At 46.7% G+C, this 14,473-nt stretch overlaps 1 protein-coding gene across 3 annotated transcripts in view; it reads right to left on the minus strand.

The window, feature by feature from the left end:
• Positions 1-14,473, minus strand: part of LOC144733928 (guanine nucleotide exchange factor VAV2-like) — a 235,553-nt gene that overhangs the window by 114,841 nt on the left and 106,239 nt on the right. For all 3 annotated transcript variants that reach the window (XM_078615947.1, XM_078615948.1, XM_078615946.1), the window contains exon 3: positions 4,530-4,588. In XM_078615947.1, the coding sequence (XP_078472073.1) occupies positions 4,530-4,588 (59 nt within the window). The remainder of the gene's footprint in view (positions 1-4,529; positions 4,589-14,473) is intronic.

Raw genomic sequence — 14,473 nt, forward strand, 5'->3', positions numbered from 1 at the left:
CTGGTATACAGAACGTCATGGGTTCAATCCCGGCCCTGACGCCTATATATTTGGAGTTTGTGTGTTCTTCCCATGGTCGCGTGGATTTTTCTCCGGGTCCTCCGTTTTTTTCCCTCCACATTTAGAATCAACACACGTTTCGAGTATTTGGCTGCTCTAAGTTTCCACATGATAAGCCACTTCCGCTTCGTTGAGCTATCGTTCGTGGCTAGGTTACTTCTGAAAAAGAGTTATGTAGTTCAGTGGGCCTCACCTGGTAAAATAACACATTTTAGTTTTAAATAGTTTGAGTTTAACTGAGGCGTCTGGGTTCGCGAAGCACTGTGCTACGAGCCTAGCGGTGGGTGGCCACTGCACCATTGCTTCGATTTGGATTTGCATGTATCGGTGATTAGAATTAATTCTGGGTGCTGAACAAGCAGTCAAATAAAGCCCCATACTTCCTTTTCCTGGCCAACTTCAGATTGCCGGTTTATTTTGTTTTGCTATCAGCCCAACTTGGCTTCCCGGACCTACCTGACCGGCCCATGCCGGACATTTGTGGAAGCGTCATAGCTCATCGGATTTCTCGAGTCTAAATAAAGATTCTGATTCTTGAATACGAGCAAGTTCGAGCCAGTAAAATTTTCATAATCAACGTTTTTGAGTTTAGATCGCGTTATTTATAAATGTGTCGTAACCCTCCACCACCCGACACGGCCAATCAGTAAAAAAGTGTCACGTTGACAAAAGACAAATTAGTTCACTGCTTTAGCCCACCGGTGTGTTGAAGCGCGAAACCACAACATTTACAATTTGAGTACGACGTTTCGCTGGTAATTGCATCCAGCATCATCGGGCAATTCGCCAGAATGGTGAGGCTCTGCTGTGTCTCCCGTTCTTATATAGAGCAGCAGCAGGGTGACGTCATCATTAACTCATTAACTCATCAGGTGCAAAGATTTGAGGGGGGAGTTATTGTAATTATATATTAGATTAGTAATCAGGCTATTGTTACGATGCGAGTTGTAGATTAGTAATCATTTGGAATGTGTTTTATTGTGATTATGCTACATTAGTAATCAGTTAGTGTTTGTTTCCCTTATAAAGAATTGTAATGTATCTTATTTAATAATACGCTTCCAGGCCGCACTAAGCCTGTAGATGTCTGAGCGATTAAAGTTATTTCTGTTTCTCTCAATTTCAATCGATTCTCTAATTAGTCTTTGCCAGTAGTAACTAGTTTTACACAACACTTCAACGTTGTCAAAATCAATTGAGTGTCCCTGTTGGCATGCATGTTCTGCCACTGCCGACAGTTGTGTTTGTGATAATTTAATATTTCTCTGGTGTTCTTTTAGTCTTACACTAACGTTACGCCCTGTCTGTCCAATATAGCATCTACCACATACACAATTAATCCGATATACACCCTCTGTTGATAATTTAGGTAATTCGTCTTTAGTGCACGTTACTAGTTGTTGAATTTTGTGTACTGTACCAAATCTTACTGTAATGTTTTGCTTTTGCAAAACACGGGCTAATTTGTCAGTTACTCCTGAGATAAATGGTATTTTTATTGTTTTAATAATCTGATCGCTTTCAGCAGTGTTGCTTTGCGATCGTGATTTGGCATTTAGTGCTCTGTTAATTTGAGCATTATTGTAGCCATTCTGTCTTAGTGCTTCTTTAACATGTTTAATCTCTCTCACTAGACTTTCACCATCTGACACTGTTTTAGCCCGATGTATGAGCGTCTTGATAAGAGAGGATTTCTGAGCTGGGTGATGATGCGAATCTGCATTCAGATAGGCATCAGTGTGCGTTTGCTTTCTGTAAACGCTGTGTGTTAGGTTACCATTTAGGCCATGCCCAAGTAAAATATCCAGGAACGGGAGTGTGTTATTCACCTCCATTTCCATGGTGAACTGAATGGCCGGGTTTTGTGCATTGAGATGATTTAGAAAATCGTTAAGTGTATCTTTACCATGTGGCCAGACAACCAAAGTGTCATCCACATATCTAAACCAAAAGGATGGTTTTAATGTGCTCGAGGCAAGTGCTCTGGTTTCAAAGTTTTCCATGTACAAATTTGCTATAGCAGGAGATAAAGGAGAGCCCATTGCTGCTCCCTCCCTTTGTTTAAAGAATTCGCCTCTCCATAAGAAGTAAGTGTTATTTAAACAATGGTCTGCGAGTTTTGGAATATCTTTTGGTAAACCTGTATTCTTTACCAGTGTATCAAGTAATTTAAGCGACTCGCTCACTGGACGTTGATTATGAATAATATTGGTCGCGAAAGCCTACGTGTTAAACCAGTAAAGTTTGTCTCTTCACCGTCGGCGAAGGTGGCCGAGTTTAAACAAAAAACAAAACCAGTCAGACAAAACCAGTCAAGTAAAAAAAGTTCAAGGACCACATTTCATAGTTCCAAAGAACCGTGAAGAAATGACCACAAGTGGTAAATGGATGTGACAGCACAGGTCTGCAGTCCTGTGCTTCATTTAGCGTTTTCTTTTTGCTTTTCCCCCCCATTGCTATCCTGATTGTGCCATCGGTGTCCATGAGTCCCAGTATCCATCCGGGTCACTCGCAGAGCAATGTTACTGAATGGCCCACGGAAGCGGACATCGCAGGCCTACCTTCGAGATCCATTAAAGCAACGACTGTTCCACACAGCAGGAGGCAGGATTATCCCGGCTGCTCTGCCACCAAGAGAAATGTTCATCGCATGGCACCAAAACTGATATTTTAATTATCAGAGCAGCAATTCAGCCAAATTATGCGCAAAGCCAATTTAATGTTATTGTTTTGTGGAACTCTCGGTGATGGTCATCTACAATTGCTGATATGACAAGCTGCTAATCTATACGTATGTATGTTTATTTCTATCTATGTATCTTTCTCTGGAGAACTTACCCTAGACCGCTTCACAATTGTCACTTAAAGCCTATGATACACATGTACGTCATGTTAACGAGCTCAAAATTATATACATGTTGACCCTTGAACCCATAATTTGGCTTATCAGCCCCGGCATTGCTTCGTAGCTCTACCATTTCCAATAGCCCAGCATATGACACAGATACATTTGCACCATCAGAGTAAAAAAATATTTATTTATACTGGAGAAATCCGATTAACTGTAAACCCCTTTTTCACAGATGTCCAGTAGACGCAGGTCAGAACGATAAAACAACAAACAACACAAAAACACAATAGGAGTGCAAAGTATAGGAAATGTAGAAATTAAATAAATAAAAATATATACAAATATCTTATCAGGTAAATCCCACCGAGCTATGAAGTTCTTTTTCAGAAGCGACCTGGCCACAAATCATAGCTCAACGAAGTGGCTTATCGCGTGGAGATTTTTAGCGGCAAAATAATCAGTGTAGGGACACTGCATCTCAACAGGCCTCCCACTGTAACTGGTTTGGTGGTGAGGGTGGTCACGTGAGTTGCAAATGTCTGATGTGGGTGAGGTGAGCGTTCTGTCAGTATTACATCACCCTGTCCATCATCTCGATAGACTGTCCTCTAGTTTTCAAATTTACAGTATGAGTATTGTTTATATTCTTTGGGTCTTTCAGTAAAGTCACGTAAATAGGTTCAAAGAACTTTACCGAAAGACCCAAAGAATATGAATTCCTGCAGTCACGAAAGCTGTAAGTCAAAATTTTATCATTCCATTGGAACCCCATTTGCCAGTAGAAAAATATGATAATTGTTTTTTTACCCTTCTATCTGGCAACAAAACTGACACCTTTTTACAAGGAGTCGTGTTTGCATAGACCACAATACCTGCAGTCGTAATGCAAACAAAAAACATAACTCTGATAATGTATCCACTGTCCTTGAAGTTGATTGGTCCACACTAGCCTAGTCTCACACCATGTGAGACTAGGCTCTAAGGAAAGCTGTCTCGGGTGTGGACCAATCAAATTCAAGGACAGTGCATACATTATCAGAGTTATATATTTTTTGCATTACGACTGCAGGTATTGTGGTCTATGCAAACATGACTCCTTGTAAAAAAGGTGTCAGTTTTGTTGCCAGATAAAAGGGTAAAAGACCAATTATCAATTTGATTATTGTTAAGCTTGTTTACCCAGGAAAGCCTCACCGATTCAGAATCGCCTTTTCAGGAGGGCTCAACCAAGTTTCTGAGCACTATGGGGCAATGTTGCCGTGTGTAATCCCAATTGAGTAATGTTCAGACAATTTATGAGCAGTTACAATGAGTGTGTGTGTTTTTTAGCGATAGGAGGAAACCGAAGAACCTGGAAGAAACCCATGCAGATAACACAAACTCCACAGAGAAAGGCACCCGAGTTGGGAATCGAACTCGGGCAGTTCTTGCCATAAGGCACGAGCATCACCACTGCTCCACCTGGGCTGCCCACGTGCACCGCAACACCTCGTGTGTGTTCTTAAGGCGTGTGAACGTCTCAAAAAATCTGAAGCTTTTTCCTAACACAAATTGGCAGTTCACGGACTGATTGCCAGAGGAGCAGGCCCTTGTGTGTCAGTGCAAGTGGGGATCTCACCGAATGTTCTTGCTCTGGCAGGTGGGATGTTGGGACAGCCTGGATAGCGCACTGATGACCTGCAACACAGGCAAAGAGGGGTAGGGGGGGACAGGTTTAACGCAATCACTTACCACTGCTCGCAGCAACGCACACTATAGCATTCAACATTGGTACAGAATCAGAATTTGTATTTTTACTGGAAAAATCCGATGAGCTGTCAAGCTCTTTTTCACAGTTGTCCACCACCACCACCACCGTCATCGTCACAGTTAAAACTACTGGACAGTGAATTCATATCACGATGCCAACTTGTAACATGCCGTACATTGCTCACTCTTGAAGAGAGAGAGACTTGGAGGCATGAGGACCCACAGAGAAGCGGGAAGGCAGCCAGCCACGCAGTGATCCAGTGCCAACAATTGCCAGAGCTCCGCACTCTATATATTAAGATGTTTTCAACCAATTAATGAACGCTTACATAGTGGAGCACCCGGAGAAACCCCACAGGTGCAAGAGGGCAACACTAACCCATAGACGTAACAGGTGAAGTCGACATTTGGCTGTCCCACCTTCTCCGGGAAAGCCATGATGCGCATCGGAAGCAGTTTCACAACATTTGTGCGATCCACCAACCCTTGCCTCCACCGCACTGGATTACAGGCGAGCATTGTCACTGCCGCCCAGCAGTGCCCCTTACCCGAGCCACCGGTACCACGATACCTGTTATCTACGGCATCAAGTCGAAACATGGAAACTATTTAACGGCAGGTAAATTATTCCCCTTTATCTGTGATTTATTTGCAGGTAAATAGGAGTTCACCTGGAGGTGGTGCTAAATTATTCCTATTATTCCTATTTTGGCCCCTAAAAGTTAACGATTACTTCTGTTGTTTTCCTTGTTGGTTTTACCGTGTTCATGAACCACATGCCATCGCAGGTAGCATGCAGTGAAACAAAAAAGGGGAACTCGCGGACGAGAAAACGCGCGTACGCGGGTCAACGGCGCCATCAAACCGTGAAGAGAAGCGAGTGCACATGGGCAGGGATGACGGCCGATGGTCAAAAAATAGTGGCAGTGGCAGCCAAGGAAATGAAACGTGTCTGTGGGAAACGTCCACGGAGGAGATTGAGGGATAAAAAATAATCCAGCAGGTGCCCGGTGCATTACAACATCGGAAGCGTCATGAAAGACAGCAGTGGATTGATTGAGGGAGACCTCCATTCAGCGGTGAACGGACCATGGCTGACGATGATTATGGTGTCGAGTATAATGAGCACATAACAAACACAAATAAAAACATTCATCACACTGAAGATGCGGGCAACTCGTTCTGTTTCCACGCCAACAGCTGCTGTCACCTTGTATTTTATCTCGGTCTAATCTGTGGTAATTGCCGCCCCACATTATTGGCAGATTGCAATGCGCCGTGGGGGGGGGTTAGGCTCACTGTTTGCGTGTGAACCAGCAGAGGCTCCCGGACGAGGGCAATCCCGCAAGACGGTGCTCAACAGCATCCGGCGTTGTGGCCTTCGCTGCATCAGCACTGCTATCGGGAGTGCATTGCGTGTACAACGACTACGAACAATTTTCTAGAGATTGGCTCTTTTTCAGAAGCGGACCTGGCCACGTAATGATAGCCCAACGAAGTGGCTTATCGCGTGCAGATTTAAAGCAGCCAAATAATATCGACGCACGTTGTTTCGAAATGCGGAGGGAAAAACCGGAGGACCCGGAGAAAAATCCACGCGACCACGGGGAGAGAGATATCCAAACTGTAAATATACAGCAGCAGGCGTCAGGGTCGGGATCGAACCCACGACCCCTGTACACCAGGCGAGGTAGTTAACATCTCCTAGCCACCGCTGCGCCCGAGAGCAGTGCTGATGCCACTGCGTGCGTGACTGCCCAACACAGCCACTTTGGTCTGCTTCAGCAAAAACTAAAAATCTGAAAGGTTTATTATTATTTTTGTTCAATACATTTTTTTTTACACTTACAGATGTCCATCAAAACATATCGCTGCATTTATGCCATTGTTTGCATTAAAACGCCCTTTGGTGAAAACGTAACGTTTCCTGAACAGATAAATTGTTAAACACCGCATAAGCGGCAGAAGCAAATATAAGCAGAGGTCTATATCAGTCTCTCCTAATATAAATAAATACATAGTTTTAAAACAACATAGTGTTCTCCCAAACAAATACGTGTTTAAGCCAGCAGCCTATTTTTTGTGTGTGTGTCCCATTCATCAAATATTATCAAGCAGCAAATGTATAAGCGCACTAACAGGGCCAGTATCGACCTTCTGTTTCTCATCAGCAGAGGCAGGCTTGTTAAACAAAATGCTGCTGTGGCACCGGTCGATATCGGGCAAGCACACTCTGTATAAAATACGGGACCGCGTTGACAAACCCAAAACAAGGAGTGGAATATAACTGGAATAATTAAAAGATAAAAAAAATATACACAGAGATAAAACAATAAATAATGAAGGGGCCCACTGCTCGTGAAATTCGTTACGTAAACCTAACCGAGAGTCATAAATAAATAGCGGTCGTGGAAGTGACAATCTACATTCATATTCCTCTGCGAGCCATTGCAGACGGGGGAGCTACTCGGCAAAATTGGAAACGTTTCATGACCCAGCACGCCAAGTGGCTCACCCACCTCCTGGCCTCTCCGTATCCCCTCCCCCAAAGTGCCCAATGATTCGGAGGCAAGCCACCCGTGGGAGGTGCTTGAGGTGCTGCACAAGAAATATTAAATCACGGGAAATGCCGAGCTCAGGAGGCAGGGCACGGATGCCCGAATGCAGTCAAGTTAAGAGGTGGGGGGAGTGAAAAATTCCGCTCCCCCCCCCCCGGGCCCCCCCCCTAACTGTCCCCACCCGCTGCTCGTGCCAGCCGTGCCATGGTGCACGCGTGCGCAATTTTAAATGTCGGGTTGTGTGCGTGCGGTGGGGAGCGGTAGTTACAGGGCGCTGGGCTACGAACCCGGCGACCCGAGTTCGATTCCTCGCCACGGCTAACATCGGCGGCAATTACCTGAATCGTTCCTGCACCTCTCCCCGAGGTCGACTCAGCCGAAAATTTTATCGGAAGCAGTACTGCACCTCCCCTAGGATTGCTCAGTCTTAGATGAGAACCTGCTGCGATATGAAAATACCGACGCTGGGAAGACAGAGGCGACCGAGTGTGGTTCTGACCACAGCGGCCGTTTGAGTGCCTTGCCGGCCTTTGTAGGTTGCTCGCTTGCACTGACGCTCTAGCCCCGTGTGTTGGGTGCTAACCATTCTGCCTCCACTCCCCCACAATTTATATTCGCTGAATGCCTGCGAGCAGCCCTGCCCCAACAGCATGTGCAGTGTAGGTTATATTGTGGATCACAGTCTCTGTGCACGCGCTAATGATTGAAAACCGACCCAGTGTTTCAGGAGTATTGTAATGTAATCCCATATTTGGTGTTTTCAAAAATTGTGTCATCTTTTTAGCTTAAAAATGTATGTAGTTAAACATTTGATCACGTAGGCTTTCGCGACCAATATTATCCATAACGTCGTACTGGAATTGTCAATGTTGTGGGTTTACTTTTCAACACAGCGGTGTGCTGAACTAGCAACGAATTGGCCACGTTCTGTTTACGTGACAAACCTTACTACTTGGCTGTGTCGGGTGGTGGCGGGGTGTTAACGACACATTTATATTGACGTGATCTAAGCCAAAAGAAAACCTCTATTATGGGTTTGCGAGTGATAGAAATACATTGAAAGAGATACATTGGCCGCAACTGTCTTCTCATTAACCTCAAGCTGCTGGCCCCATCCTTCCTCCAGTTCACTCCTTCTTAACGTTGACTGCAGCTTTGCACCCCTTTGGTTCTCAATCGTAAAAATAAAGTATAACGTTAATAAACACGTAGGGTTTCATGAAACAAAGTAGTTACTTACGTGCCCGTGCTTAATTTGTCTTTTGTTGATTTACTTTCTCAAAAAACCTGGCCATGTCTGCAACCCCCAGTGGGTGCGTGCACCCCTGGAGAAGAAGAACCACTGCTCCAGGGATTGATATTCACCCCTGTAGAGATTCAATGCATTGTCTCGTATAAGAAACGATTCCTTGTTTATTACAACAACAAAACTTGACCCGTTCATCACTAACACCGTGAGCGGCCTTAACAGGATACAAATATAGAATAGGTGACGTTTCAGGCAATGCCCCTCCCTTCTTCATAGCACATAGATGGTGCTCTAAAGATTTCCATTCATGAGCTATGAAGAAGGGCTATTTTGCCAAACACGTCACCTATTACACATACGTTTCCCTTTAGGGCCACGGTGTTATTGAACACAATGCGTTGGGCCGTCGTTGTTAACTGTGCATGTGCACCGCTGCCAAGGCAGCAGCAGCATCAGCAGCATCAGCAAATACTGTCTTTACTCTTGAACTCTGCGCTGATTAGTCGTGCCTCCAGCAGTTGCGGCAGTGGCATGAACTCGTGACATACGGGACAACAAACGCAGATTTAAAATTACGTAATTTCTTAAGTGCACAACGCAGTGCACGTATCGTGAAATAAAACTAAAATCAATATTACCTGACGAATCAATGCATTCTCCTTCCACCATTAATAATTTCCACTTTAAACTGATGATGAAAACACGTTAAATTAGATTTTTTTTCATTTTTACATCTAAAACCCATCATAAAGAGTAATCAGCTGCTACATGTAAGTCGAGGTAATATGATTACACGCCGAAACCGAGTAATCATATGGATTTGCGTAACCCAATCACAGCTGCACGGAGCTCCTAATACATTACACATCAACTCCCGTTTGCTTTACTGCACACGTGCGGTACAATCAACACCTCAATTATCTGGGGTAATTGCAGGGGAGCGGTGGCTCGGATAAAACAAAAACACGGATCATGCCAAACACATGCAGATTAGGCTATGAATCGTGTTTACTGCGTACCGAAGTGGAATCAAGCGGGCGGGGGGGGGTCTATTGCTTCTAAGAGTCATCGGTTTCATGAGAGGTTGTTTTTATTTAGGGGGGAGGGGTTAGATCGCGTGATTATAACACATTCCTGCGGAGGGAGCAGGTAGGAACGTTGGGTTGCTCGGTCAATGGCCAGGGTCAACGGCGGCGTGGTGTATTCCGCAAATATGCCCGACTGTGAGGGCGGGCACAAGCCAGTGTGAGTAGGTTAAACGTTGAGTTTTATAAGGGCACCACGGGGTGACCAGCCCCTCCCCACCCAGCCCCGCCCCTCCCAGCCCCACCCTCCCCACCCAGACCCTCCCTGCACGACGGACACAATAATCCCCTGTGGGCTGGTGTAACCAGGAGTTTCCTACCAGTATAAACGTGCCATTAAACCCGCCACCACCCGACACAGCCAAGTAGCAAGGTTTGTCACGTAAATGAAACATTGCAAATTAGTGTTTCACGTGACAACCCCTTACCCATTGGCCGCGTCGGGTGGCGGCGGCGTCTAGCGACAGCATTTACATTTTTAAAAAAACCCTCTATTGTGGAGAAGCCCAACCATTACTCCGACGACGTGTTAGGTGAAGCGATCTGGATTTGCTTGCCGACGCACGCTGTGGCCTCGTGGGCACCGAGCGGTCGACGGGCCCCCTGGGCGCGTCAGGAGGAGCGGCTGACGACGAAAGCGGCGTTCAATGTTTGACCGCAATTTTGGCGCGCCACGTTGGCGATGCCGGATCACGACCGTCATCTTCCGTGTTCAGTTTTTTTTTTGCGTTCAGTTCGTTGTCCTTCTCCCCGCCGCCGCACCTCGGAATGAACGCGGTCGGCTACGTACGGTGCGAAAGAAGTTCAACACACAGTGCCAAATTATCCTAGCAGCAAAAGTAAATACATATGTAGCTACGGGCCCCGCACTTTGAAGGGCCCCGCGCTAAATGCTTTCAAGCTATCAATTCCGGTTCAGTGATTCTGCACTTGCTCTATTACTATAATACTATACCGCCTTCAACTTTTATGCACGAATGGGTGTTTAAGGTTAACGATTTGTCGTATTATCTGGCTGTATAGCAAATAAAAAAATACAATTACTTTCCTATGCAAGTAAAAAAAGTTGTGTTTGAATATTTACGCGTTTTTTATTTAGGGCCCCTTTACAACATATGCTACAGGCCCCGCACTAGCTTCATCCGGCGCTGTCAACACACGTACACATATAGCCAGAAAGAGTTTGCTAGTAACCGTACACGCGCGTGTGTCGGGGGCGTGCCGACATCTACGTGCAGCACAGCGCTTTGTGGTGCCAGACGGCAGATGGGCCGCCCTCGACAGATCCCAACAGGTGCGAGTCACAGGTGTCAGCGGTCGGCGAACCCGTGAGCCAGACGCCTTCGCCGGGGCTACAGCTGCTGCCTCGGCGTGTTTCCTTTCCGAGGCTTCTCCGGCACGCGCGAGCGTGCCATTATTCAAATGTACCGCACCTCAGTTTCCCCCAAACCCCCCACACCACCCCCGTGGGTTCAGGCAACGCCAGAACAGGCAAATGAACAGAAAGGGAGTCCTTCTCGCCGTCGCGGGGCTCCAGATAAACCGCGCGCCCGCCGATTGTTGTATGCATTAAAGCAATACGAGTTAATGATAATAATGACAATTGTATTTTTTTTTGTATTTCATCACCTTTGAAAGGGGTAACCCCAGTGGCAGCTGTCCCTGTGTGGCACAATGTGGCTCAGAACTTGGCCTGCAAACAGGCATTAGCCTGCCAGTACAGGCGTGATGCTAGCTGCTGTGTGCAAGCCCAAATTGAGGTCTTTAATGGGTGATACCGAGCGTTTTAGAGGGATGGAGCGGTGGCACAACGGTTAGCGCATTGCACCACGGTAGACATTGCAGGGCGATACAGCAGCACGGCCGCTAACATCTACGCGGTTGCATACATCGACTACGACGATCCGCAGCTCCGCAACAGCGTCGATTAAAATTGGAAGAAAAAAAATTACGTTACCTTGGTGAAAATACCAACTTGTTCAATTCATGAACAGTTTCAGGGGACATTGGATTCAAGGTTATTTCACAGGCACTGGATGCGTCCTTCTTCCAACAGCAGGTTGGGCACATCACTCAAGGGGAAAGACCGCCGCCTCCTGATGCAATATCTCATACCGAGTTGTGCTCTGATTTGATTTCTATATTTGAAACCCAGCCCCTTGAAATCTGACACTCGCTCACTCCATTGTCTGTCCCCACTGCGAGATGCACGTGGCAGCAAGTTCGTAATTTCTATTGTTCTTTCCGCGGCTTTATTTGGTGGGGAACGCACGTGAACTCGGATCGGCCTGTTGGTGACGCCTTCGCTCAATGGAAGAAAAAAAACGACACGTTCACAAAAGGGAAAATTTACAGCAGCCAAATACTCCTAAACGCGTGATGTTGATTTGAAAGGCGGAGAGAGAGAAAAACCGGAGGAACCGGAGAAAAATCCACGCGCTCACGGGGAGAACACGCAAACTCCAAATATACAGCAGGCGTCAGGGTCGGGATGGAACCCCCAGACCTCATTGCATACCAGGCGAGGGAGTTAACATCTCGCCACCGCGGCACGGGCATACGGCCTCATTAACGCCCTCGTCACGCAAGGCAACGAGAGCCGCGTGTTGCGATCCCCGCGGGAGTTTGTGGGCATCGGAAGGAAGTGAAACTCGGACCGGGTCTAAACGAAGTTGGGAGTGGGACGCTTTGCGTGCCGACCACGAGGTCGCTCAGCTGCTGCCGGAGGAAGCGGCGGTGAAATCGGGCGGCGCGCGTAAGCCGTGACATGAAGGCGTCGCCATGAAGACATTCATATTCAACGACGTCCCGCAGATTGATGATAATGACGAGATCCATAATGAGCGGCTAATCTGTATGTTGGTATGTGTGCGTGTTGTATGGCTGTCTGGACAGTACCTCCTCGCCCACTACACCAGTTTAAATGGAGGTGTCATATGAAGGCTTATGATATGTAGTTTATGCACATTAAATCAAATATATGATTTTTTAATTGACCTACAACCGAATAATTTGGCTAATTATGCTTATTGGTCCCGGGTGCTGATTATCCGCTGTATAACTTACAATCGCTCGCCCCGTAAAGCGAGCCCTAGCCCTGCGTATGACTCGTGCAACGGAATCTCATTCGCACTGCCACATTTTGGCAGAATGTACAACTTGCAGATGCACGCCCGTGCCATCCGCAAGGTGCACACTGTGCACGTTCAAGCGCGTGCCACGCTCCGCGGACGCTACGAAGGGAAACGTCCCGGGCTACCCGCCTGTCGTGAAGGGCAAAGGTGCAGCCCTGCAATCGCCTGCTCATGACACTGCTGGTGCAAGATCCTCCCACTCGGGGGAGCTTGAGAGAGAGAGTCCCTCTGGAGGGTATTTTGGAATTATTCTGCCACGCTGGCCAGCCATCTCGGAGGAGTTACTCACACTTCACCCCACCACTAACGACCTGCTGATGAACTCTGCTGTACCCATTTATACTGCTGGGTGGACAGAGGTGGGCGAGATTTAAGGGACCTGCACCATTGTTTCAACTGCTCTGCTGGAAGATCGAACCGGTGACCTCTGGATGGCAAATACCGTTTTCTAGTAAATTTACACGAGGATAGTTCGATATATTTTAGTTGATATTGCACCACATGGTGGGCCCTATCATGTTGATGGGCAGCTGTCACCTATAACATCTGGTAACCCAACATAATTAGCATATTCCTGTTGAATCTCAACGAGTTTCGCGTGAACCTAAGTAAGTGAGATCAACGCACAAGTCACTCTTCACTCTGAAAAGATAAAGATCCCCCTAATAGCCTTAACGGACTGTTGGGGCAAGTGCCGTTAGCGAGTACCTATGAAGGCCGGAAAGGCGAACGAGTGAGTGGGTGGCCAGCAGCACGCTCGGCTTGCCTTTATCTCCCTCGTGGCGAAGTTTACACATCGCACCAGGAACCCATTTGAGGCTGAGTCTACGTAGGAGAAGCCCAGGATCGGTTCAAATATTTCGCCACCGTCATTGGTCGTGAGTGCGAATCGAACTCGGGTGGCCGAGTTCGTAGTGCAGCGCGCTAACCGCTACGCTACCTCTCTCAGCTCTGACACACAGATAAACACACATTGTATACGCCTCCACTCACCAACACCCACGCCAAATAATTCAATCTCATTCGAAGCAGCAGCTCCCAAATGGTAGGAATTCCTTTACAGTCCGCGAGGTTTAACAAAAGAATGCCTTGGCTTTGAACATTTCTCAAGCCAGCAGAGGCGGGAACAATGTTTATGGAAAGCCGAGGCAATGCAGGCCGCTCTGGCACATGAACAAAGGTAAATAAAGACAAAGAATAACCGAGACAAATATTCCCCCTTTAGCCTCACAGACTGTTGGGGCAAGTGCTGATATCAAGACCATCCCATTGGTGGGGTGGAGGTGAATGGTGTGGCAAACATTAAACCAAGCACTCATTTACGGCCCAGGTGACCTAGGAGAGGCCCAGGATCGGTTCAGATATCACTCGCTACTGATGTTGGCCGTGGCTGGGAATTGAATCGGGGGCTCACCGGGTTCCTAAAGCAGTGTGCTAACCACTGCGTCACCATTCCTCACACACAATGCATTACACTAAAAATAATATTTAACGCGAGCAATTTCCAATTGGCGAATTTAAGTGACCATGTGGAGTAAATGCAGTTCGGTGTCATCAGTATTTGAACGTGTCCCTGCAGAGAGATGCTAATACAGAACAACATATTGGTATAGAGGGAGTGTGTGTCTCCGTCTGCCTTTAAAATAGAGCCTTGAAGACCACTGCCATACTTGCAATGTTTTATTTTCTGTTCCTCACAAAAATCATGCTCTCAACGCCAGTCGACCATTCAGAGGGACAATTCATTCCAAGGAGGTGACGTTCATACTTGCTTTGTTTTCATAAAT

This window comes from Lampetra planeri, chromosome 49, assembly GCF_965212315.1.
Source record: "Lampetra planeri chromosome 49, kcLamPlan1.2.h2, whole genome shotgun sequence".
Lineage (NCBI taxonomy): Eukaryota > Metazoa > Chordata > Hyperoartia > Petromyzontiformes > Petromyzontidae > Lampetra > Lampetra planeri.